The 27,353-nt window shown below is 49.3% G+C and overlaps 1 protein-coding gene across 2 annotated transcripts in view; it reads right to left on the bottom strand.

The window, feature by feature from the left end:
- LOC135899441 (mitochondrial tRNA-specific 2-thiouridylase 1) overlaps window positions 1–27,353 on the bottom strand; it is a 148,841-nt gene that overhangs the window by 86,652 nt on the left and 34,836 nt on the right. For both annotated transcript variants that reach the window (XM_065428693.2, XM_065428692.2), the window contains exon 5: window positions 19,127–19,247. In XM_065428693.2, coding sequence (XP_065284765.1) covers window positions 19,127–19,247 — 121 coding nt within the window. The remainder of the gene's footprint in view (window positions 1–19,126; window positions 19,248–27,353) is intronic.

Here is a 27,353-nt window from a genome sequence, read left to right as displayed (position 1 = left end):
TGATAAGCGATTGCTACAGCAGGTGCACTTGTATACATGCTGATGAATGGAAAGGCACTTCCAAAGTTGAAATGCATTAGTAAGATCTTGATGAGGGCTAGTTGGTTCATACTTAGAACTGAGGTGAAACAGCGCGAAAAAGACGAGGACACAAGGAAACAAATACCACAGACAAGCGCTGACTGCCAACAGCTTACGACAGCGCACACTCTAAATTGATTAAGAGAGGCATAGCGACAACGTGCATTAAGGCAGCACTTAGTAAGTCATGTGAGCATGAGTGCGATCATAGTTTTTTAAATTAGATATCGCGACTACAAACCGCCGGCTTTCCCAGTTCTGTGATCACTTCAGTATGAAAGCCATTTTGCAGAAAGAGAAAAGAAGTTCCAATGCTTCCCAAGAAAAAAACAAAGACAAAAGACTAGCGCACGTGGTGCCATACCTACACAAGCTGTCTCACAATCTGAAGAAAGTTTCCAATAGACATAATATTAATTTGGTTTTCAGTGCCCCGTGCAAGCTGTCCTCGATATGCAATAGCATGAACAAGCGCGAAAGGCACTTGTGCACCACTAATCATAAAACACGTTTCACTGAGTGCAGGCGCAATGTCATCTATGAAATACCGCTAAGCTGTGGGAAATCTTATATAGGTCAAACGGGACAGTGCTTCAATGAAAGAGCTCGTCAGCACAGCACTAACCTAAAGAATGGCTATGGGAGTCATTTAGCCGGACACTGTAACAAGTGTCAATGCACCCCCATATTTGAAAAGACTAAATTCATAGGGAAAGGAAAGAGCAAGAAGGAAAGGGAGATAATAGAGGCCTTTCATATAAGAAAGGAAGGAGATAAATGCGTGAGCACTCCCTCTCTTGCCTTGTCGGGAAAAGAAAAAACATTTTTGGAAGAAAGATTAAAATGATGATTTGCAGATGTTTTTGTGAATGATGTGCGCATGCCTATGCTGATGAAGCTATAATTGTCCGGTGATTTTCAAATAAACTTACAGTTGGCAGTCAGCGCTTGTCTGTGGTATTTGTTTCCTTGTGTCCTCGTCTTTTTCGCGCTGTTTCACCCCAGTTCTTGAAATGCATGATTGTCAGCCCTTGCCAATCGTCAGTGTTGAGCTAGAGCAGGTGTTGACTTTGTTCTGCACAGAGCTTACCTGAAGCCAAGAAGTTTGTGCATGTACTATACCCATTACCTGCCAGCCTGAACTAACAGCCTGGTCACAGTAGGCTGTTACAGCTCTTACTTTCGTCCCTGGAGTTAAGTGTTGATCAGTTCCGGCCATGGCGACATGAGATGGACCGATCTTGACTTTATACGCTCAGAACACAAGCAGGAAGCGGCAACAAGGCACGGAAAGCGAGAACTTGCTACAGTAAAACATAATTAATTCGACCCTCATTATGTCAGAAAATCATAATTCGGACGCATGCTCTGGTTCCAGCAGGAATATGCATTACTTAATGGAATCAAACTCCCGTTAATTCTGATGTTTTTGGCTGCACAATGGTTAATTTGGAACATGTGACCTCAGCATGTGCGGAGTGCCACAGATTTTGCAAGAGCAAAAATGGCGCTAGCGTCTAACAGAAATCAGATGTGAACGACAGAAATGCTTCATATCTATTTCTGCCTTTATAGCTGTCGTGTCGCCTGCCAGCAACCCAAAGTCTACACCACTGTGGGCTCCATGCCGATAACCCCCTTTATTCCAGCGAACGTAACGTATATACAAGAGTGCTGTGGCGCTATCTGTCGCATGTGACCTGCATCACGTCAGCAGTGCCATCTGTTACTGATATGAAGTGCTGTGCCACACATGTCAAACATGACTCATTCGTTTATGTTACGTCATAGGCAAGCAGCCTATATATATAGTTTGCTGTCACTGAAATAAAGCAGTGTGATACGTGCTCTTGGATCGTCTCCGTCACTCTGTCACCCGCTACAACAGTTGTGAAGGCACAACACTACATCTAGCCCTCCCTCAACAAGAGAACGCAAGTTATATGCATACAACCAAAATACCATGACTGCTTGTAGCAGCCAACTAAATTATTGCGCTAACAAATTCATAGTAAAGTCACTGATGGCGAATGCCTAATAAACTCACTGCAATCAGTAAGTTCATTGCACATAATCCCTGAACTTTGCTGGCAGTTTTCGCTCCCATGTAGAATCGCAGAGCCCTGACTCTACTGGCTGATGATAGTTTCCCGATTCACCACCACGATCAGCACACAGTCCAGAGGCCGTGGTTCCAGCAAGTGGACTCACTGGCCATGTAGGTGGGCTTGGCGTGCAAGGAGGCAGTGGTGACACCAGTGGTTCTGGCGTTGTCTACCGGCATGTCTATGTCCATGTTACCCCGCAGGGATTTTTGTATCGCCATTTCTTCTTGTACAGCTTCATGGGGCACAGCGGACAATTGAGAGGCGTTCCACGTCTGGCCGTCCTAGAGGTGGAATGACCAACGTCCTATTCGATTCAGGATATTGAGTGGAGCACCAAAACTGGGGGGCCTTTCATTCTAGGTAGAAGACGTTTGACATGCACGTAGGCACTCACTTTGAATTTGGGCTCCCTGGCTGCTCTTTGCTTGTCTGAATATGCCTTGTTTCTTTGTTGGTAATCGTATAAATGGCGCCGAAGTCTGCGGTTGGCTGGCCGATGACATCTAACGATGTCCTCATGTGGCGTCCATGGAGCAACACTGCTGGGGACAGACCAGTGACTGTGGGGGATAACGCGGTAAATACCCAGCTACAATTGCCGACCGATTTTTCGGACTCCAAAAATTTGGACATGCTCCTTCATGGCACCACCATTTTCCCCATAGACCACAATGTATAATAATTGTCGAAAGTTCCGACCCCTTGCAACCTCTCATTTTATTTTTCTGACCCTTCTTGAGCACTTGCCCCCACCGACTCTGACCGGTGCATGGTTCAACTTGCTGAACGCCATTTTTGTTTTGAACTGGGCCTCCTTGCTGCCCCGCGAGGTGGTGCTACTGAAAATCCCCGCTCATCACCATCGTTTCTGCCTGGCTCGGTATGGTGGCTATGAGTGGCTACGGCAGTTCCAGTCTAAGCTTATTCTGGAGACCTTCTGAAGCAGAAGCTCGCTCGCTCTCCAGATGAACATTGAGGGCTTTAGGTTCAGTGACGGATGGCTTCGTAGTATCAAGAAAAGGTATGACCGCGCTTTCAAGAGGATGTGTGGTGAGAGTGGTGCCGTCGACCGGACCCTTATTCCGAATTATCGCTCGTAGACTCTGGAGTCTCTGTTGTGTTAGTTTTTGCCAGACGACGTTTTTAGTTGTGACGAAACAGCTCTATTCTATATGATGCTGCCTGATGAGACCCTTTCTGTGTCTGGCGATCCCTGACATGGCGGGAAGCATAGTAAAGAGTGCGTCACCGTAATGGTAGGCAGCAACATGTCAGGGACAGAGAAGCTTCCGCTTCTTGTGATTGGTAAATAAAAAAGCTCGAGGTGTTTCAAGAGAGCGAAGTCGCTGCCCATGTGGTATGAGGCCAACACAAAAGTGTGGATCACGCAGCAGCTCTTCAGCGACTACATTCGCAAACTCAACAGGAAGTTCAAGTCGCAAAACCAAAAGGTACCGCTTTTTGGTGTTAACTGCGGTGAACATGGTCACATCCACGATCTGGAGTCGATCCACTTGGGATTCCTGCCACCCAACACGAGTGTCCTCCAGCCCATAGACCAAGGCATTATAAAAAATGTGAGGGTCCCCTACAGAGCACGCCTCTTGAACCGCGTAGTCGTCTGCGTTGACGCCGGCAAGCAGTACGCTGTTAGCCTTCTGTCGGCAATAAACATGCTTGCGGATGCGTGGAAGGCGGTGACCCCTGCAACTCTACAAAACTGCTTTTGGCATGCTGGATTTGTTGTAACCGTGTGATGTGTGTAGTGCGCGACATGGTGTGGTGGTCAGAATGGACAGAAGCAGACGACAAGGAGTGCACACGCCAAGGCGAATTCCATGCTGGAGAGAAAATGACAATGCCGAAGAGCGTCCAGCGTGTGAACGCGCGACGCAAGAAAACGAGAAAAATACCAACCAATTAGGAAAAACCATGAAGCGTCAAACAACCAATCAGAAAACGACTAATCGGCCAGAGCGGAAGAAAAAGAGAGGCGCGCTGGCAGAAGGGGGGAGACGCCGGGAGAGTTCCAGGAAGCGACGCCAGGAGAAGGTCGGCCACCGGACCAGGAGCTGAAGACGGGCCGTCGGGTTCCTTACCCGAGCTACCAGGACTTCACCCGACCGGGACCTCTTGCCCACCCGTTTCTGTGCGTCACCACTCTACCCGATCGTGCCGCCAGCTGCTCAAGGCCGGCGAGCTTCTGCACCCGTGGGCAGGACGAGAGCAGTCGGGCTACGAGCCCGAGTTCTATGCCCAGCTGCCCGGCCAGAATGCCCCCGCCGTCTGTCATGCCGCCTGCTGCCCGAGGCCGGCATTCAAGCTTCTGTGCCCGTGGGCAGGACAAGAGCAGTAGGGCTACGGGCCCGAGCTCTACCCCCAGCTGCCCGGCCAGAACGCCGCCGCCGTCTGCTCGTGCCGCCAAGGCGCCAGAGCAAGGGTGCTCCGGTTGCCCGGTCAACCATCCTACACCCCGACCTTTGGTGAGACTGGCGCAACTTCTCTCATCATCTTGTCGCTGCTTCTCGATGTCAAGACAGTTATGCGCCACTGCCATCGTGGTCAGCCGGACTCACGCACTAGTTAACGCTGTACTAGCCCTGAGTGTGTTCCTTACCGCGGTGTCTGAGTGTTTATCTTTATTATATGCTTTCTATTTATTTCTATTAGTATTTAATTTTATTAAAAGTTTGTGTGTGTGTTCTTGAAAGCAACGGCTTTGTCCTCAATTAGGTTCACGGAGGCTCCACCTAAGAGAACCATTAGAACCTTTGAGTACACGAACCTTGCATCACAAACCGATGAAGCGGGTGTCGTGGAGGCCCCGAATCTGTCGCCTTCCGATGCGCGCCCTACTGACGCCGAAAATGTTCTTCGAGACCTGCACAGTGGTGGCATTTCGATTCCGAACACCGTCTCATTTGACAGTTTCACAGATGCTGACAGTGCTGTACTGACATGCACAGAACTTGACAACGATGAGATCATTCGTCACGTTTCTCCTGCACCGCTGAACGATGACTCCGAGTCGGAGTATGACGCACCATATGCGCCGCTGCCATCACACGCGAAGCTTGTACAAGCAGTGACTGTGCTTTCAGCCACCTATAGTGACTGCACGGCCCTCTCCAAGATTTAGGCTGATCTGACTACGCATAAACGGGACAGCATGCAACGATGGCGCATTCACCGATTTCTTCAAGCCTACTGCCGCGCCCGTATAAGGGCGTGGAAATAAAGGATTCTTTTTTGTGAATTTGTTTTTTCGGACACCTGCTTATAATGTCCTTTCTGCGGCCCCCGTGAAGTCCAAATAAATGGTCAGCGACTGTATTCCATAACGGTGGCCTTGATGGGTCGCTGCTCCAGTAGAGAGAGTTGTATATATGATTTAAGGACCCTGTTGAACCTTTCCACCACACCATTGGCTAGAGGTTGGTAAACTGCAGAGAAGAAATGTTTAATACCCCTGTCCTCTAGGAAACACTTGAATTCACTTGACGTAAACTGTCGGCCGTGATCCGAGACTGGTTCTGTAGGGTAACCCTCTCATGCAAAGACACCAAGGAGGAAGTTGATCACCGCGCGGGAAGTGATGTCACTGCAGAGCACAATCTCTGGCCATCTGGAGAGGTAGTCCATCACAACAATGACAAACCAACAGTCAGTAGTTGCACATTCAAAGCGCCCCATGATGTCTATTTACACTTTGTCCCAGGGCCTCTCAGGCAGTGGGACAGGTTAGGTTGGAGCTGTGCCTGTGAGTTCTTCGCGCACTTGTCGGAGGCTTGGCAAACAGTGTAGCTTCGGATGGAAGTCTCCACTTGCTTGTCAAAACACAGCCACAAGTACTTTTTCCTGATGCATAGCTTGGTCTTGACTATTCATGGGTGGGACTCGTGGGCTAACTGGATGAAAGTATCAGTTAGCTTGGCTGGTACCGCAACATGTTCTGTGTGCAAAACAAGCCCATCCACTACTGAAAGCTCCTACCCTACGTCCTGGTAGGGTGTCAGTTCTGTAGGAGTGTTTTCCGGATAGGCCATGATGACTGGATGAATTGTGTGACCTGCTGTAGCATGCCATCCTCAGCGGTAGCAACCCGAAGATCCTCTTGATGTACAGGCGATGTAACTAAAGACACAACCTCTTCATAGACTTGGAAGCCACCCTCTGTTTCTGGAACAGGCAGTCGGGACAAGGCATCCGCTTCTTGGTTGTGCACTCCGCTGCAGTACTGGACTTTGAATCTGTAGCGCAGGAGTTGTGTGGTCCACCTTGCGGTACGAAGGGGCTGATGTCCTGTACTCCGGGACGAGAGCAGGGCGACCAGAGCCTGGCGATCTGTCAATAGGGTGAATGGCCGGCTCCAGAGGTAAAGGTGCCACTTCTCACAGGCCCCTAGACAGGCCAGGGCTTCATGCTCTCCAGGTGAGTATTTTTGTTCCGTCTTCATGTTAATGTTCGCAATAGAAATGCCACTGTTCACATGTGGAACCACTCCACTTGTTGCAATATGGCGCCCAGATGGTATGCAGATGCAACAGTTGGGACAATGATAGGCAGCGTCGAGTCCAACATTTGCAGGATCTTGTGGGATGCTAGGAGTCTCTTTATTCTCGTGAAACTTTCTTTAGCTGCGTTATCCCAGTCGAAGGTTACGTCTTTGCATAGTAGACGGCGCATTGGCTCTACCTCATCCGCCAGTCATGGGACAAACTTCGCATAGTATTCAACTGGCCGTGAAAAAGAGCTTAGCCTGGCTGCATCTGTAGGCACAGAAGCCTTAACGATCGCGTCAACCTTGGTCTGGAGCGGTGCTATACCCTCTGCGCTGACCCGATGGCCTAAGAAATACGGCTCCGATGTTTTGAAGACACATTTCTCATTGAGATTGAGCCCAGCTCCCACTATTCATTCAAGGACTTACTTCAGGTTCTGTGTGTGTTCGCTCACAATCTTACCAAAAATGAGTATGTCGTCAAGTAGCACAAAACCCCTTTGCAGCCTTCATGAGTCTTCGTCATGATCTGCCAGTGCTGACCCCAACCTGAAGCAGACCTTCTTGAACCTGAAAAGACCCTCATGCGTAATGAACGCAATTAGGCCTCTGCTTTCTGGGTGCTGCTTTTGGTGTGGCGTTTCGAGGTTGAAAACTAGGGCTCACGGCGGGAACTTCTGCATGTCCCTCCGTGGATATATGCAGGCAGCGCAATTATTCTCCTATAATGCAAAGGTTGAAGGCTTCAACCGCATTCAGGCCGAGGAGAGATGTCCCAAAAGGTGTAAGATAAAATGTTTAATGGCTGCTTTTCCTTCGTTCTAGACTCGAGCGTGAAATACCCTGAAAATGGGAATTTTCCTGTGCAAGAAGTCCGGCAGCATGAAGTGGGAACTTGTCAGCTGTGCTTCAGACAGACTTTGGAATAGATGCTCCCCATAATGGACACGGCCCAGCCTGTCAACCAGGAACGTCATGGCATGCGCGGGTGTCGTCTAGGTAACCGGCACAACTTTGACATAGATGTAGACGCAGGTGTTCTTTTCCATCAACCGCCAAAATGCTAATGACACTTGCAGTGTCTTCCTCTGGCGCGACTTCGTGGACCTTGGCAGAGTGCCAATCCCGTGTGCGGCGGAAGCTTGGACAAGCTCTCCGAAAGTGATCGTGGCGTCCGCAGGCATAGCGTGTGCGACCATGAGCGGGACATGCTGATGGCAAGCAACCTGCTGCGCCGCAGTTTCTGCAGACAGTTGCAGTTCTGGTCCCCGGGGGATCGGCAGCGGTGTGCGAGCGCGAGCTGAAGCGGCGGTTACTCAGGAGGTGTGTGCCATTATCGGGGCAACCCTTTCGTCGGCCCCGCTTGTTAGATTGTCCCGTAACTGCTGCTGAATTCTGTGCACAGGATTGGTGAAGGCCTCAGATTCGCACTAGGTCCGCTCAGGCAGAAGTGCTATCTGGACAGCATGATCGAACGTCAGTTTGTAACCCTCGAGCAGCAATTTCTTCCGAAGCTGTGAGCACCTGACACCAGCTGAAAACTGCTCACACGTTTTTGTTGGCTTGAGTGGCGAAATCGCAAAGAGCTGCCAACTTGTGAAGTGCGATAGCGTAGTCCGTGATGGGCTCCCCTTGCAGTTGGCGACACTCACGGAATCGATGGTGTTGCAGGCGAATGTTGCAAGGGGCGGCGAAATGCCTTGTTAGCATCTCAAGGGCCACGTCTTACTCGTCGGGTAAGCGTGGGGCTTCTGCTGTTGCGTCGTGCGGCTGCATTGGCGTTCCAGCACGGCGGCGGCACGCTATGTGGGTGTGGCAGCGACTGCAGTGCTCAGTTGCTCTATCTTGGTTTGCAGCATAGTCTGTGGAAGCGCGTCGAAAATTCACTGTCCTTCGGTACCCAGACAGCGCAGCAAAAGAGCTCGGCGGCGGGTAGCAGATAATTGGTTCGCTCCAGACGCCAGTAAAAATGTCTCAAATAGGCATACCCAGCGGGGCCATGGCACAGCCGGTGTGCCAGGAGTGTCAATGAATGGGGGCGGTGGTGAAATCCCAGTGAAAAACATCCTCGTCGCCAGACTGTCGTGTCGCCGGCCGGCAACACCAACGCTACACCACTGCCTGCTCCATGCCGATAACCCCCTGTATTCCAGCGAACGTAACTTATATACGAGAGCGATGTGGCGCAGTCTGTCGCATCTGACCTGCATCATGTCGGCAGTGCCATCTGTTGCAAAGGCACGACACTACAATAGCCTTTATTCTTGCATTTAGCGCCACACATAAGACCTCACTGGCCACATACCTTCAGAGCTGCACAGTCACCGTCCATTATCGTGTTGAGAGCAACCACTGCTTTTCCACAATGCTTGTGGCAAACAGTAGTTTTATTTCGACGTGGTGTGCGTGTCGGCCGCGATTCTTTAAAACTGCGCAGTTACCATCCATGATCGCACCGAGATAGCGACCATTATTTCGGCCGCAGTTGTTGCTGCAAACAGTAGTTCCACTTTGACTCGTTGCAATGGCAACACGGCATAAGCTGTCGAAGCATGGCTATATAATGATGGACGGACAATCTGCTTGCCCTGTGGTGAAAGATAACCATGATGTGTGTGCTGTAGTAAAAAGCGTGTCTCGGATGCAGGCAAACGCTGTGCCACTGTGAAGTCGCGACACCTTCATCGCTGTGAGCGTTAATCAGTAAGGAGATGATGAGAATTGCAGCTTCTGCACTGATTTTGTGCAATATAATACACTAAAAGGTTGTTAATTCACAACCATTAATTCAAAATTTTAGATAACTTGAAGTAGCTGCCGCGGTCCGTCCAACCATGTATTGAAAGCAATATGTAACGCATCCCGCTAATTCACACTGAAATCCGCACCGCCACCGATAGTTCGAACTCGGCGCCATCGTGGAGTGCTAGTGCGCAGGAGCACGTTGGCGATGCTGGCGTCACCGCGCGAGCCATGCCGTTTTTCTCTTTTTATCTGTGGCCATTTACTTAGGCCCAACAGGTGAGAGATGCATGTGTGCCTGGCCAGGCATGGCCAATGCCTCTGTTGCAGGTCGGTTCTCTCCTTCTCTCAAGACCTTCAAGATAAAAACGCAGACGCGGTGCTGCATTTTTCTTTTTCTTTCTTTTTTCGTCTTGGAGGCTATGCTCTTTTTCTACAAGGTGTTCTGTCGAAAAAGTGGCTACAGGTAATGTCTAAAACATGGCAGCTGTGACGTTCATCAGCACTCGCAGTACCAAAAAGCACAGCCTTTGAGATTTGTGGCCTGTACGCATAGTGGAACTCGGCAGCATGCAGTCCATGCAGCTAAAAAGATACAATTATGGCCAACGGATAAAAAAAAATTTGTGGCCTGTTGCGGGCATCGAAAACGCTGTCCTCCGCCACGACACCACCAGCCAGGACTGTTTGTCTGGGATTGGCATAGAAAATGCGTCAAGAACACGCTTCGAATGCCGTCGCCCAACACGTCCCCCGCAACTAGCGACCAAGCAGCCAAGCGGCCAAGAATGTGACTGCTGTCACATTCCCTCCTATTGCAACGTCTCGACACAGCAGGCCACACCCTTTATTTTTATCCAGCAGTCATGGTATGACAGAGACCAGTATTGATGTATGTTGTGTCAGCAGCGGCAGGCAAGTGGGGGCTCCCGACCAGCGACCGCGCGGCGAGCGCCGACGCAGAGAGGGAGACACGGAGCCAACTGCTCCTGATGAAAACCGGACAAGGGCTGAGCCGACCCGCGGCCGTTTATTACTAAAAAGGACTTCATACGCCAGATGACACCTCTTGATTGGTCCCTGCTCGTCACATGACAGAAGGGGGGTGCGCCATCTAGCTAAACTACTACGAAACATAAATGTAGGATAACACAGAGATCTGGCAGGGGGCGACACTATACTACATCATCCCCCCCCCTGGAAACAAAGTAAGCATACAGTGAAACGCGCACACAAGACGCGCACTTAAGTCCAAGGACAATTCAGTTCGTTCCCCCCACGTTCACACATGCGCACCAGTCACACACAAAACACGCACTTAAGTCCACAACAAATTCAGTCCGTCCCCGCCCAAGTTCACATACACGCGCACCATTCTTGGGCACCAAATGACAGGCAGTCACTCAAACAAAGTCCGACAAGGAACACGGCACAAAACTCACTGCACCCCAACAAGGAACACATTTTATACCTGTGTGAACGAAACATGTGAACTGTCTCCTAAATGTCACAGCGAGGCCCCTAGCCGTGGCATTTCGAAGACGGCAAAACGCTCTACATTCAAGAAACATAATCATCCAGCCACAGAGGCCGTTTTTTGTCACGATGAGGACGCGTGTGTACCTCAGAAGAACTTTGGGGGTTGCGACGCGTATCGGTCGACTTTAAAGACCTAGTCGTCCCACTACCATTTCCCTCCCCCTGGTTGGACAATTGAATGTGGTTGTCGCTCAAAGCTGGAGAGGGTTACCCAGGAAGCTCCTCTCGACGTCCCAACAAGTCCTGGGATGCTACCGATTCCCCCACGGAATCCGAAGCGATTGCCGACTGTGTAGACTCGGAAGTGATACAGTCAGATGCACTACATAACTGATGCCTATGAAAGGACGATGTCACGACAGACGAGTCACTGGAATGACTATCCAGGTTTGAATACGAGTACAAAAAATCTTTATCAGTTGTGGACAATGTACTATGTTTTGAATTATCTACTATTGTGGTTAACTTATACGCATTCCATGTCTTCCCATCAGTGAGTACAAAAGAGGATGGTCCTACCTGGGCCTTAACTGTACGAGGCGTACTGTACTTAAAAAATCCTTTCTTGGCAAGTTTTACTTGGACGGTGTCTCCCACCTTGATATGAGTTGCCTGAGCACCTCTACGTTTGTCTACATACTGTTTAGTTTGCCGCTGTTTCTGCGAGACTCTCTTGCGAACTTGAGGAAGAAAACTGTCCTGAACCGTTATGTGCTTATGCAACCTCAAGTTGCTGATATCTATCTTTGAACGAGGTTGACGACCATGAAGTAGGAAAGCTGGGGAGAGACCCGTTGTAGCATGTGGCGTGATCCTATAAGAACCCAAGAATTCTGAAATGCTTTTCGAAGCATCTCGACCTTCAAGCCTGGCTACCTGCAGGTGTTCCTTAATGACATGGTTGAACCTTTCTATTTGACCATTTCCCCGAGGATAATAGCTGGAGGAGAAAAAAATGAGCGATTCCCTTTCTCTTTAGGTAATCTTGGAATTGCTGTCAGACAAACTGCAGACCATTGTCGGTAACTATAGAGTCTGGCAACCCTTCACGGCTGAAAGCCCAGTCAAGAAGCTTAATGACATCATCTGTGGAGATGGAATTAGTACCAAGTACTTCTGGCCACTTTGAGTAGTAATCAACAAGGGTGACTAGATACCTAGGGTAGAACGTGTTTAATGGGCCAATGATGTGCATTCCCAATTTCTGCCAAGGCCCGTTCAGCCATTCAACTGGTTGCAATGGAGCTACACGAGGCTTTGCAGACTTGTCTGCCAGCTTACATACATGACAATGCTTTACATACTGCTCAACAGTGCTATCCATCTAGGGCCACCAATAGCATTCACGAAGAATCTGCTTAGTACGTACTATGCCCTGATGATTTTCATGTGCCAGCTCTAGAAATGTAGGTATTAGGACTGTCACATATAAGAAGGAAGATAAAATAACATGGTAGACGAAGAAAGGTTTCAAGAAGACGACGAAGATGGCGTTAAGAATGACGTGGATTAACCGAAGACGAAAGAAGATAAAGAAGAAGTTCTCGGTGAGGTGACAAGAGATGATTGGTGAAGAAGTATCCGGTGAGATGGAAAGCGATGATTGGTGGAGAAGAGAAGAAGACGAAGAGAAGGATTACGTGGACTAAAAAGAAGGCTATAAAAGGGCGAGGAAGGGCAAGACACAGGGGGGAAGAAAAAAGCAGCGGAGACTTGGCGGGTGAGGGACGGTTCGACCGGAAGAGAGCGACGTTGGCTACTGCTCCGGCGTGCTCGTGTTCTACGGATTTGCACCGCAGACTTCCTGCCATTCCCGAGCCCGTTCAGAGGAGTCCACGGAGGACGCCACCACCTGCTACGGCCAGGGATGTGTCTACCGCTGTTGCCACCCTTCCGGTTGGTGCCCCAACGCCAACATCATCGGCCACACCTCCACGGGCGCTTGGACCGGGAGCGTGTACGATGCAACCAACGACGCCTCCAGCGACGCCAGCCCTCGAACGTCGAACGCCACTCCAACGCCGGCTACGGGACCCACACCACGCCACATCCGCACCGAACCAGACGTGAGCACGAACGCCAACCACTCTCAATAGAACGCTAGTGGCAGTGTTACCAGTTCGTGTGTACTGATAGTTTTTGTATCTTGTGTGTTAGTTTTGTTAGGTTTGTGTGCTGCTGTTCGTGTCGCGTGGGTTGTATTTAATGTGCATCTGTGTGGGTGTGCCTGTCGCCTAGTCCATTCTTTCGGCCAGAGTGTTCTCCGGAGGGGATCCGTGACAAGGACACTGGGTATTACCACACGATCACCACGCATGAGTAATCCATCTACAAAAAACAATTCTTCATTTACATGAAAGTAAGCTATTAAAGCATTGTCTATGTTTTTCTTAGAAGGCCAACCTTCTGCTAGGCATTTACTGACCTTCTGAAGCGTCTCATCTGTACTCATTGCAAGTTGCACTGTTTCCTTGTCAACGACCGACGTGACTAAGGATACTATTTCTTCCTCCTGAACTACATTCTGCGAATCCTTTACTGGAAGTCTAGACAAGGCATCAGCTACTAGGTTTTCTGATCCTTTGCAATATTCAATCTGACAGTTGTAATACAGAAGCCTGGCTGACCATCTTGAAACGCGAAGAGGTCGACGACCTGAGTCGCCAGCGGACAGTAATGCAACTACTGCTTGATGGTCAGTTCGAAGAGTGAACCGTCTACCCCAGAGGTAAACATGCCATTTTTCACATGCGAACAGACATGCTAGCACTTCACGCTCTCCTACAGAATACTTTCGCTCAGCTACAGACTAGATGCAAGTTCTAGATGCAAAAGCTACAGTTTCTAGCTTAGAACCACACGGTTGCTGTAACACAGCACCAACACCAACATCAGATGCATCAGTCATGACTACCACAGGCAATTCAGGGTTGAAAATCCTAATGACAGGGGAACATGTAAGACGAGCTTTCAACTGATTGAAGCTACGTTGTGCATCATCAGACCAAGCAAAATTTTGCCCTTGTCTGAGCATGAGGCGAAGTGGTTCTACAAGTTCTGCATAATGATCAATGAACTTGGCATAGTAACCAGCTAATCCTAAGAAGGATTGCAATGACTTAATATCTGTAGGAGCAGGCGCATTCAGGATTGCTTTTACCTTGCTCTCTGTAGGCGAAATGCCTTCAGCTGAAATTTTATGGCCTACAAAAGTCAGTTCTCTCACAGAGAAGACACATTTTTCATTCAGTTTCATACCACTGTTTGAAATGCAAAGCAAGACTTCTCTTAAGTTAGCATCATGCTCAGGTTTTGTCCGACCCCATACCAAAATGTCATCAAGGTAACAGACAACATTCTTACAACTCTGCAAGATTTGTGACATCATTTTCTGAAACACTGCTGGCGCGGATGCCAAGCCAAAACACACACGCTTGAACCTGAATAAGCCTTCATGGGTTATGAATGTAGTGAGATCTCTACTATCTTCTACCAGTAACAGCTGGTGGTAAGCGGACGTTAGATCCAGCTTAGAAAAATATGTGGCACCATGAAACATTTGTAATAACTCTTCTACGTGCGGCAAAAAATACCCATCAATGACAATTGCCTTATTCGGTTCCCGTAGGTCAACACAGAGACGGATGGCTCCATCCTTTCTGCGCACCACGATGAGTGGAGACACCCACTCAGAAGCCTCGACGCGCTCGATGACGTCGCAGTCCTTGAGACGTCGCAGTTCATCAGAAACCTGGTCACGGAGAGCCAGGGGTAGTCTGCACAACTTTGAAGATACTGGTTTCATACCTTGCCGCCGATGCATTCGGTGCACGAAATTTTTGACGAGTCCCAACTCGCCACTGAAGAGGTGATCAAAAACCGGAGGTACACCTGTGGGGCTCTGTACTGGAGGAAGCGTAGCCAGGCAGCATGTCAGCGACGTACCGTCGATTTGTATCCCCAAGCGCTGGAAGGCATCAAGACCCAGCAGTGATGTTCCTGTAGACGTTAAGTGGCACGTGACGGAGCACGACCTTTGGAAAAACTGGACAGTGGCTTGAAACAGGCCTTGAATGTCGATGGGTTGCTTGGAGAAATTTTTTAAGTCCACTGTTGTTTGTGACAGCCTGTGATGTCGACCAAAATGATTTCTAAAATCTTCGGCCGTCATGAATGACACAGACGCTCCCGTATCCACCAGCAGTCGCATGGAGACGCCGTTAACTACGACCGGAACTTCCAAATCTTTTTCAGTTTCAAAAGCGCTTACCGTCAAGACAGACACGGACGGCTGCCTTGCGGAAGTTGAAGACAGCGTCTCTGCGGAAGAGATGTGTTGAACAATATGGGTTTTTCGGCATACTGATGCAAAATGGCCCGTGTGCCAGGCGTTGCACCGCCGGTTCCTTGCGGGACAATTCCTGCAAGACGCGATATGGTTCCTGCTGCCACACCAATCGCATGCACCACGGTTCCCGGAAGAGCCATGTGCGAAATGTCAACCCTCTTGGCGGCTTCTCGGAAGAAGTTGGCCCTTTTGGCGGCTTCTTGAAAGTCGGCCCTCTTGGCGGCTTCTCGGAAGAAGTTGGCCCTCCTGGCGGCTTCTCGGAAGAAGACGGCCCTCGTGGCTGCTTCTCGGAAGAAGTCGGTCATCTTCGTGGCCTCTCGGAAAAAGTCGGCCATCTTCATGGCCTGCCGGACTAAGTCGGCCATCTTGGCAGCTTCCCGGAAGAAGTCTGTCATCTTGGCCTGTCGACGGAACGCCAAGTTGAGATGCCTCTATTCTTCGTACATTTTCGGAGCCGAATGCGCGGTTCGCTCGATGCAAGGCTTCTAACGAGCGTCCAATTTCTTCTGCCTTGTCCAGGGACAGGGTTTCGCCATGAGCCAATAACTTTTTGGAACGCTGACGTTCGCTACCCCATGTATTATTTGGTCTCGGACGCGCTTGTTGTAGGTTGTGCCGAAGTTGCACTGTATCGCCTTCTCTTTCAATGTGGTCACGAATTCCAGGAATCCTTCTCCCTCGAACTGCCTTCGACTGGTGAATTCGTGCCTCTCCGCCAGAACATTTGTTGACGCGGCGAACAGCCGGTCAAGCCGCTGCAAGAGTTTCTGGAACTCTGACGCTGGCGGGACCGCATCACTTGACGTTGACGCTGCGCCGGTCGACTGCCTTGCTGCTTCGCTTGACGCTGCGCTGGTTAACTGCCTTGCTGCTTCCTGCTTCTCGTCTGCAAAGTACTTCCGTTGTCCCTCACACCCGAGAGCGTTGACGAGCGTGGATGCTCGTCGCGCGTCCGTCCAGTCGCCACCGCCGGCCGCTTCGAGGTGGGCCTGAAAATTTTTTTCCATCGGTACCATGGAATTAACGGTGGCCTGGGCAATTCCAGAAAACGGGAAGGTTCGCCGTAAAAGACGCCATGCCCAGTAGCGTGCAGGAGACAGTGCAGAAAACAAGCCGGAGCTCACAGCAGGAATGGGGCAAGGAAGAACAAAGGGGCGAGAGGCCTAGGCTCGGAAGCCTCGCGACGCCAAGTGCGTCGCCGGCGTTTGCGTGCCATGCAGACACATAGAGGACGCTTCACTTACGAAGCTCGTTGGTTTCCCGGGGCTTCGGTCGGAACCGCAGCGGGAATCCCATCCTCGTCGCCAAAAGATATTGTGTCGGCAGCGGCAGGCAAGTGGGGGCCCCCGGCCAGCGAACGCGCGGCAAGCGCCGACGCACAGAGGGAGACAAGGAGCCAACTGCTCCTGATGAAAACCGGACAAGGACTGAGCCGACCCACGGCCGTTCATTACTAAAAAGGACTTCATATGCCAGATGACACCTCTTGATTGGTCCCAGCTCGTCACATGACAGAAGGGGGGTGCGCCATCTAGCTAAACTACTACGAAACATAAATGTAGGATAACACAGAGATCTGGCAGGGGGCGACACTTTACTACAATGTAGGTTGTGGCGCATTTCGTGAGAGCATTTTAGAGTGCGGCTCTTGTTTCTGGGGCGAGAATCAACGGCGCAAAGGCACATTAATAGTCTATGTTTTCGGCGCGTATCGCTTGTGGCCAGTCACGCTATGCTGTTTGCGCTGCACCAGCTGAAATGCCGTCCCCTCTAGAACTTTTCCATGTGCAAGGTACCCAAGCCCTGCTCTCTTCGAAGCATGTGCATAACAAGCCCCAACCCGCGCGCTGCTTTGAATGGCTGTCTGCGACCATCGGCGAAGCGGTGTTGGCACCTTTTTTCTCCGTGACATGCATTATGGGTCAGCGGAACGAACACGTGGATGGAGCAAGAGCCATTTCAACATCAGGCAAGTCAGAGTGCATTGGCAGCATCCGGTTATGTTGGCTGCACCACTGCTTCATGTTATACAGAGTGTTCTCACCAATGTGACATAGCGAGTGCAGGTGCGCACACACAACATGCCAAGTCGGCTCTATATATACTCTTTAGGCAAGCAATTTTTTTTGTTACTTTCATCAGTTCGAATTTTGTACAATACGAATTTTTGTACAGTAGAATATCGATGATATGATCCCGGCTAAGACGAATTTCCGGATGATACGAATTTTTCTGTGGTTCCGGCCGAGCCCCATTACTTTGCAACGTGCTAGAGAACGGTTGTTACGAATCAATTTTCGAACCGTGTCGGTTGATACGAAAATTACCGAAGACACTGGAAATTCTAAAGTGTGCTTGGCGAAAGCCAGACGCTTGTTGCTGTCTGCGCTCCGCTTCCCTGGCTTTGCTGTTCGGTGACATAGCCAGTTGCTGCTGCTGTCTGCGCTCCAATTCATTCATTTTGGTTTTTGGCGATATCGCCTGTCACTGCTGCCGCTTTCGTTCTGCTTCCCTGCCCTTTGTACCCGGTAATCTAATCAGTCGCTGTTGGCGTTTCCGTACTGCATCCCTTGCTTTTGCATCTGGTCACATGTTCATTCGTCGCATGCGCATTCGGTCCTTGTTCTTCTGGCATTCGGTTTTGGGGGAATCTGGTGTCCGCTGCCACTTCCCTGAACCGCTTGGCGCGGAATCACTGGGCCGCTTCGGAGCCATGCGTCTCACTCACTCAACTGCAACCAAACGTCTGTCGAAGGAGCGGCGGTGCAGCTGCCACCGCCGACGCATGGCCAAAGTGCGCACGCACTCATTCTACCGCTGTGTGACGTCACGGTTGCTATGCACAGCGGCGCCCCCTACCGGCGCACCGGTTGCTAAGGAGGGGAGGAGGTTGTGCCGCTGCGCGGAGGAAAGGCCACAGTTGGCACAATTCCAGCGCACGGACGGGCGCGACCGCGAGCATGAGCCAACGCTTTCGCCACCCCACCGACTGCCGTGAAAGAAAACAGCGCGCAGTCACGCGATTTCTCCCCTTATCTTTCGGTGCGAAGGCGCGGAGGCCGCGACTGGGCGCAAAGAGTTTGAAGCGGTGACGCTTTTGTTGCTTTTGTGCTTTTCCATGTGCCATCGGACGGAGTAGCTCCTGTGCTTTGGACCGCGTTCTTTGTGTTAGACATGGACGACGGCGAAGGTCCACCACCGGCGGCTGAAACGCTGCACGCGCTCGTAGTTCTGAGGCGTGCTACGGCTGCGGATGAAATAAGCGACGACATGTGCGTGCGTTTTTATGAATTTGAACAAAGTCTGCTAAATGACCTAACAAAGAAGACATTAAAGGCTTTTTCTTCAAGAAATAAACGCTTTTTACATACGTGTGCCTGAGTGAGTTCACCTCTGACTCTTTTATTCAGCTCGTTTTAATTGTTTCGATGATACGAATTTTGGCTAATACGAATATTTTTCGTGACCCTGTGAGATTCGTATCATTGAGATTCCACTCTAGCATCCCCACAGAATTCGAATTAACGAGTTTTTACTGTAATAGGACTTGCCGATTCATTCAGTAAATATAAGCAAGTTGGCATAGTAAGCATGTGTTTAGCTTTTTCTTTATACCCTTGACAATTCAACATTTCGTTCATTCAGATTAACGAGGATTTAATATAGTGTGTTAAAAAAGAACAGGCACAGAACGAAATGAAATGGCATCTTTTCGATGTGCATCTCTTGCAGTGTGTTTGTTCTTCTTCATCAGGGGCACTTCCGACTCACTACAATGTGAGCATGAAGAAACTGCTGGTGACTGACCGGAGTGCGTTCCAACCACGTCGCCTGTCTCCATGTCGACAAAATTTCCCGGCCTTGACTCCAGGTACTGCTCCACAAAGGCTCGGAAATCACGCTTCCCAATGAAGCAGAGTCCCATGCTCTGTATACAGGGAAGAAGGAAAGCCTCTTCTAACACCACCTCTTTTTTTTTTCTGTTTATAGCAGATATATTATATACCATCTGCAGCACATAGCAGTTTGGCCCTCCTAGCTGGTACACTGGAATAGGCTGAAATTGCTTGTAAAGGAAATTGAAATCTACAAGTTGCATCTAAATTGCAGAAGAGTTCAGAACTGGTTTTGCCCCGGCCATTCCTCCTCTTACGCTTCAGCGCATCATTTGCCATATGCAACTTTTTACAGAAAGAGTAGTAAGAAGTTAGACAGAGCCATTGCTCTGTCTGTATGTTCCTTTACTCGCACTCAAGAATGTTTGCATTCAATATAAAGAAGCAATGGGCTTTAGATGAGTTGAAATTATTAGTTAAACAATTTGTCAATAATAGCAGATGGTGAGAGAGCCTGCACGAAAGAGTTGTGTTAGTGGAATAGGCTCACAAGTGCTCATTGTGGTTCATTTGTGCTGGCAAACCAACCTGAAGTGCAGTTGAGTGACAGAAAGTTTGGTTTACCACATAACTGGAGCAAGTTAGCATTACATACGTCTGCATTCAATTTGTGACACTTTGCAACAAGTGCAAGGGCTGGTTAGAGCTCACTTCCAGAGGCATACCTTCGAGAGGAGAAAGACAACAAATGATGTCAAGCCTGCATGCATTTGTGTGCGAGATGGTTAAGGTAAACAAAAAAGGCTCCACCTGTGCTGTGTTGTGCAGCATGCCATTGTGGGAAGCTTGCTGCTAAGAAAATTGTTTAAGAAAAATTGAATATTTTGCTAATTCTGCAAGCAGCCAGAAATAGCTGCATGCAGTGTACACTCACACACATTGTCAGAGCAAAGTAAGTCGTATTTGCACCATGTAAACAACAGTTGCCCAAAAATTTGTCTTTTGTGGCCGATGGTCTGTTATAGCCAGGTTTATGAAAAGTGGAATTGGTTGCACTGAATACAGGCAGACCAAACTAAGTGAGAATAGTCTATTACAGTCAATCCCAGATATATTTAACTCAAACGGAATTGTGAAATAGTTTGATGCATCTATAATTTGAAACATAAAATACTGTCAACACCCGCAGTAACAAAATCCTCAACGCAACAAAATTCTCACCACAAAGACTGCTTCGTTTTGATTGCTCCAGAATACAAAATGCTGTTCGCGAAAAGCCCTTGTCTACAAGACAAACCCAGTGGCACAGCATTTTCAGTTCGCCATTTCATATGCCAAGTACCACTCAGTGAAAAGATCAAGATTAAGAAGATTGATAACGGGTACAGACCGGGAGGTCTTTGATGTTTTTGAAACCGAGTGATCTGCTGCAGCCAAAAACGAATGGCTGCAGATTGCACGAGCCATCAAATGTGCAGCAATCAAAACTAAGCTCCTGTAGCCTCATTTTTCCTCCGTGGCATGTACAGTGTAGCCTGGTTATAAGAAGATGGTGGGAATCAGAAATTACTTTGCTATAACTACTTTCTCACTATATATGGACTCTAAAAAAATTTAGGCATCAAGTAGACCAAATAGAAAATTTTATTTACATCCCTTGAAAAAGTCACAGGTCTGCGCAGCACATGCAGCACAGTCACAGCATATGCTGGAGGAGCTCCGAAATGGCTCCTAGGAGCCATTTGGAGCACCACGCACTACAGGGTCTTCGCAGCGAAGTCTCTTCGCATAGTTTTTACGAGAACGATCAGAACGGTCCGCTTGGCGTCGACGGCGAGCTGCGGCTTGTGCTGCAGCTTGTCCTGCAGCTTGTCCTGCTCTCTCTGCACCACGGTATGCTGAGCCCGATGTTGCCTGGCTGCAGCCGTGCACATAGTTCTACGAATCATTTCAGCAGCGGTTTGTACCTTGCGAGGAGGCACCATAATGTGTACCGAAGAGTAAACACAAGTATCCAGACTATGTGACACACATGTCACATACCTTGACTCGTGGCACGGTAAGTTGCTGTTGTTGATGATAATGACAGTTTGTTGGCATCCCCTTCGAAGCAGGATGGTGACAAATAGTCACATAGCCTGCTTGAGTTTACCAGGTCTAGCTAAATGCAGCATGCAACTGCTATATGCAACTGCTACATGTCGGGACACTTGAAGGAATATAACGGAACTGCAATGCAAAGTTTGTACGTATCGACGCTAAGCGGTGCACATGTCAAATGGCACAATGCGATGGTAATGATGATGACGATTTAATGACATTCCCTTCGAAACAGGACGGTGAAAAACGGTCATCTAGCCTGCTTGAACTATTCAGGTATTCCATACATGTTTTCCATTATATTAAGATTTACACATGATCAGCTTTTTTTTCCTGATGCCTGCTTAACTGCCTGTACCGCTGCCTGTGCATCTGCTACATGGCGTTCTAACGAGTGTAATCATATGCAACTGCAACGCTAAAGGTGCGTGTATCGGTGCTAGGCAGCACGCATATCACATTGCATGTCTCCTCGAGTGCAAAGATGAATTTATAGGACATCTTTTTACTGTGTGCTAACAAGCGCTGGCGTGGCTCAGTGGTGGAGTACTTGATCCCCCCGCTGCAGGCAACAGCGGCCTCAACACTGTCCAACTGAGTGCAAATGCGCGGTTTGGAACTCAGGTACATGCATAACATGTTGACACCTAAAACAGCCACTCCTGAGGCCACTGACTGAGATGCACCGATGTCACCCCCTTTGGGGTCCGAGGCACTGTAATCGGCGATTGTTTCCATTTCAGAAACACTAGTGGAGAGTTTGTCAGTGGTCTGGTCTTCATCCACTAGGACAATGTCCATATAATCCAAGCCACGTAAGACAAGGTTTGCATTGCCCGCGGGCTCCCAAAGCTGCCCTAAGCTCATCAGTGCACTGCGGCTGTTTCGTCTCCAGCAGCGCTGCTGCCCCACGAGAAACCCGCTTTCTGGAAGCAGTGAAGTATGGTCTGTGACTTCATGTCCCTCGAGGCTCTGCTTGCAAAAAATATTGCCCTCACCAGCAGCACCTTCAAGTCAGCTGAGTTATCAGCTGTTCGGATGTCGATGAGCAGATGCTCGATGACGTGGTGGTGAAAGTAGACTTTAAAGCTGGCGATCACTCCCTGGTCCATCGGCTGTAGCTTGGCAGTTGTGTTGGAAGGAAAAGGACTTTGACAATGCTTAGATGTGCGTTGACATAGCGTGTGCTGCAACTGCCGAGCAACAGCAGCACTTTGCACTTCTTCGCACTCATATCCTTGATGAAATCAGTAAGCCACTTATAGAAGATGTCTCCCGTCATCTATGCCTTGGCGTTGTGTGTATATTGACACGTGTACTTATTTGTCTTTATCGGGTGACATGTTTCACCGCCTAACAAATGTTATCATACAGCGCAGGATGCACCTGCATAAGTCGGAAGCTTCTGGAATGTTATCGATGCAAGTGTAGCCTGTTTTGTGGGCGCAGGTTCGCCCAATAAAAGCTAGTTTTGCCTTTCACAGTATTGCTACTGTGTTCTTTGACGTCACGACCACGTGACAATACGCTACTGGCACTGACAGCACCTTGGCAAAGCCTCGCGGTTTCTTAGCCTTGCCATTGACCAATAGGGGCCGCTTGTCTGAGCCATCCATGTTCGCACCGTGATGCGATTCTTGCTGTTTTTTCCTATCACGCATTTATCCGTCTTCACCGCAAGAGTTCTTGCTGGCAGTAACTGAAAAAATAGCCCTGTTTCGTCTGCATTATACAGTACAGTTAAATGTCGTTAAACTGTACCCACTCAAACAGTAGTTTATTTTTAAAAGTAGTAAAGTCAAATCCCCGACTCAGCGGCTATTGAACATAATGTGTTTTGTATCCGCATAAACCATACCAGCTTATTGCGTACGTATCAGTTAACACGTAGTGTTTCCGCTTTTGATCACGCAAACACAGCGGTGCATTGTCTCCATCAGGCAGTCCGGCAGAACAACAAGCCTCAGAGATCAGCACAACGGCCTCCAAGCGCCCTGTGCCTTTGCGCGTGAAGCCACATCGACATTATTTCGGCCCCGGACCAGAGAGCACTGTAGCGTCATGCAATCAAGGACTCGCGTAATGCCGAAGCTCGGATAAAAAAGATGCTGGGTGCTCAGCATAGAAGAAAAATTAGGCATCGTTCGTGCTATCGAACTTGACACGAAGTTGGCGCAGGCACGCGACAGGGATCTACTGTTGACTACGGTGTTGTGGCATTTGGAATGCGAAGAAGTCGGCACTGGCATGCGACAGCGATCTGGTGTTGACTACGGCGTTGTGGCATTTGGATTGCGAAGAAGTTGCTCGGCAGTGCTGCTGCGACCACGAAGAGACGTCAACTACGAGGTTTGACTTTTAGCCATCGTTGCCTCTGTTGTTGCCAAAATGTCGACTAACGACAGTGATGAGGACAACACGAAAAGCGATAGCACGGGCGATTCAGGCCCGACAGTGGCAGAAGCTGTGCGTTTCGTCAGCCTCATGAATGTAGTCATCGCGACAAGAACAGCAGCTCGGAATGAAAAAGGTGCCCCGCGGCTTCTGCAGCGCTACTGCCCACGTGTATGGAGAACACGCAATGCCAATGAGGAATCTGCCATGCAAGTGTTTGCCGAGAAAAGGGGGCTGGCTGGAAGGCTTGCTCGCAGCCTTCAGTAAATTTGAGGCCGCTGTCGTCGCTGCAAGACCGCCACAGCATCAAACGAAAATACTAACACTTTTGTCCGGCGAAGAGAATAAATACTGTATGATTTTTCCCTTTTCATCACACTCTCTGAGTTCTGTTTTTGACAGGTAAGTGGGCGATCTCGTGCTATTTCGGTTAAGCAGTACTACCTTTAGTACATACTTCTTCCGAGCTTCGGCCAGCTACGGTTTAACGAGATTTCACTGTAATCCCTCGTTATAATAAAATCGCTTTACTCGAAATTTTTTCTGGTTCCGACCTAAAGGCATGCATTTTAAGCCACGTTACTCAAAGCACGGGAAGAGCTTGGCCCTCACTTAGAGTGAAGAGGCAAGCGGAGGCCTTTCGTACATGCAGTGTCAAATTAATACAGCCAACGAATGCAGGCAGGCATGCAGGCACAGAACAGGCCTCAAAAGTACCAAACCCATGATTGATGACCACCTAGTAACAGGTACCAAGCGAATGCCGAGTGCTCCCAGCTGTTTACTGCAGAGCAAACCGAAGCTGTCAAATTCTAAGGTGCAGCACGCCCGAACCATTAATCCCGGTGGCAATCGCATTGCTGGTGTCCCTCGTGAGCTAATCCACACAAAAATAAAGTTTTCCGGATACTTTGCGATGCCAGAAAACCGCAAGCAGGCTTGCACCGTAGCGTTCCATGTGGTGCGCTCGATGAGCCAAGTTTTAATGCTCTAAAGAGCACTACTGGCACTCAAAAAACAAAAAAAGAAGTGTTCCTCCGATTATAAGTGCCATGTTTGATGCGAGGAGCTACGCTAACAAATTGGGAAGTGCGACTTTGGAGAAGCCGGTCAAGAAATTTGCTTGCTGCTCACCATAATCGGCCTGCATCGCAATAAAACACCGCCCCTAGCTTCGTTGCACTTTTGATGGTGCAAATCAACCGACGACTTGCCGAAAACACGAAAAATCCAAGCATCGCCAGCAGCGAGTCAAGCTGTCAACGTGGCAGGTCAACGCAAGCTGGTGTTTCCCCGGCAATTTTCCTGAGCCGGTCATGCTCAATTTGCGCCATCTAACTTTAGACAAACAGTTTAAATGCATGGTAGCATCATTGGTCATTGAATTTTGTTCCTAGTCATTGGTCAATGGCGTGGACGCGATGGTCCGCGAACATGGACACTCGAACCATAGAATTAACCCAGTGTCATCGACAATGATGCACCAAAAAACTCTCGTGTTGTAAACTTCTCAGTTGTACACCTCGAGAAAAAATTCCCAGTGATCATGCCCCTACTGCAAAACTGTTCAGTTTTATCAATTGCACTCCATACCCATAATGAGCGGCTAATTGTTTTTAGAGCACAACAAATACAAGCTCAGACTCAAGCCATGGCATTTACAGCGCTGGAAAGTGCGATACTCTCGTAGTCTTCCGTGACCGTGCGGCGGTCACGGAAGACTATAAAGGCCACCCCCCCTGCCTTCCCCTTCTCATTCGCTCTCCAGTCTGCAAGCTCTTCAGTCTACAAGCCATTTGGACACCAGTCGCTCCTCTCACTCGCCTTCATGCCAACTCCGCCCCTCCTTGCTTCCAGTTCCGATGTCGCTGCTCCTCTAAAGGTGCTCTCTTTCTGCCTGCCCTCCCGAGCACAATCTTTCAACGGCTGACCTTCCTAAGTTCCTGCTTTCTTGGTCTCCACAACTACGATCGCCTTTCTTCCGCTACATGTGAAGCCGATGCCAAGCCCGCCATTGCAACCGTCACTATCACCAGCGTGCACTGATGAGGAAAGCGAGATGCCTCAATGACATTTTGAAGCTTCTGCCTTCTGCGTCGCCTGCCACATTCAGTGGCTTTGGCGCCAACAGAGCATGCGTTTGGATTCGTGCTGCAGGTCATGTGGTTGTGTGTTATTCAAAGTGCTTCGTTAGGCATGCCTCGTGTGTGCTTCTCTGGTCTACAGTGATAAATGGCTTCATCAGTCTCCAGGCTAAAGTGTCTGACTTTGGAGCAGAAAGTTCTGCTGAAAAAGAAAGTGGAAAAAGGCAACCCAAAGAAAAGTGACATCGCAAAAGAATTCGGCATACGGCCATCTACTTTATCAACTGTACTGAAAGAAAGGAGGCTGTGCTGGATGGCTTTGAAGAGAGCTTCTCGGCAAAGAGAAAGAGGAATCACAATTCAATATACCCCGAAGTACCGTATTTACACGATTGTAAGTCGACCCCTTTTTTAATATTTGAAAGTCTGAAGTTGGGGGGTCGACTTACAATCGAAACCAAAACATGGCCCCGCCAAAAAAAGCGATACGAGCAAGAGCTACAACGTAGTTACAATTTTATGTTTGCTCTATGGCCCTACCCGTATCTAGCGCCACTGTTCCCATTTGCGGCGGCACCCTCACAACGGCATCGCTTGCGGGGAGTATCAGTAGTTCATAGAAGAGCAGACACCGCTCGCGGGTTTCTCTTTCTCTGTTTAAAGGCTAGACGCGTTCCACTTGACTGCCGGCTACGTGCTACATCTATGCTTCCCCAGTCGTCATGGAGTGCTGCAGGCCCACTAATCGTTCGGCACTCGTTCACAGCAGCGTTCAAGGGGGCTGCCATCCTTTACGCCGAAGAAACAAATCACTGCGCAGCGGGCCGCAATTTCGATGTTTCTAAACGGGTGGTGCGAGAGTGGCGACTGCAGTCAAGCGAAATTTTCACCCTGTGACGGCAAGTGACAAATTTCCCACGTGCCGAAGTCTGGACGCTTTCCGGAGCTGTACGCTAAGCTTGCGACGTACGTCGCTGAAATGCGTGATCGGTCCCTGCCATTGAAGTGCAACGTGATCATGAAACAAGCCCGGACCTTCGCCTTAATGTTAAGGTTCTGCTCCGCCGCGAGTACAACGAGTAGCTGGTGGCACAAGACTGCGAAATTACGCCAACCGGACCTGTCAAAAGAGCCTCCGTGATGGCTGCGTGTGGTTGGGTGCATTTGGCTTGGGCTGCTGTTCTGCAAGATGTCCTGGTGCAGTCGTTTGCCAAATTTGAAATTTCGCTGGACCACGACGCGCTGTGGGACCGCAGCAACGATGACGATGGCAGCACTAGTGAAGACGAGTAGTCGAGTGACCATGTCAGCTACTAATAAATTTTCGTTATCGAATGCGCCCTTGGGTATGCTCTCTTATCTTTTTTTTTTTCGGTCAAGCGATATGGGGGGGTCGACTTACATTCGAGTCGACTTACAATCGTGTAAATACGGTAGAAAGTGCATTTTTACAGTGATTGAAGAATGCCTGGAGTGCAAATTTCCCCGTATATGGACCTGCATTTTCTGCAAAAGCCGAAGCTCTCGCCTTCCAAATGGGCCTGAGCGGTTCAAGAAATGACATGGCGTGATCTCAAAGTCTATCGTTGGTCAAAGCGCAGCCGTGAACTGTGACACTGT

The sequence above is a fragment of the Dermacentor albipictus genome, chromosome 6 (assembly GCF_038994185.2).
Source record: "Dermacentor albipictus isolate Rhodes 1998 colony chromosome 6, USDA_Dalb.pri_finalv2, whole genome shotgun sequence".
NCBI lineage: Eukaryota > Metazoa > Arthropoda > Arachnida > Ixodida > Ixodidae > Dermacentor > Dermacentor albipictus.
The sequence above is the reverse complement of the archived record's forward strand: the minus strand, read 5'-3'. Positions and strand labels throughout refer to the sequence as shown.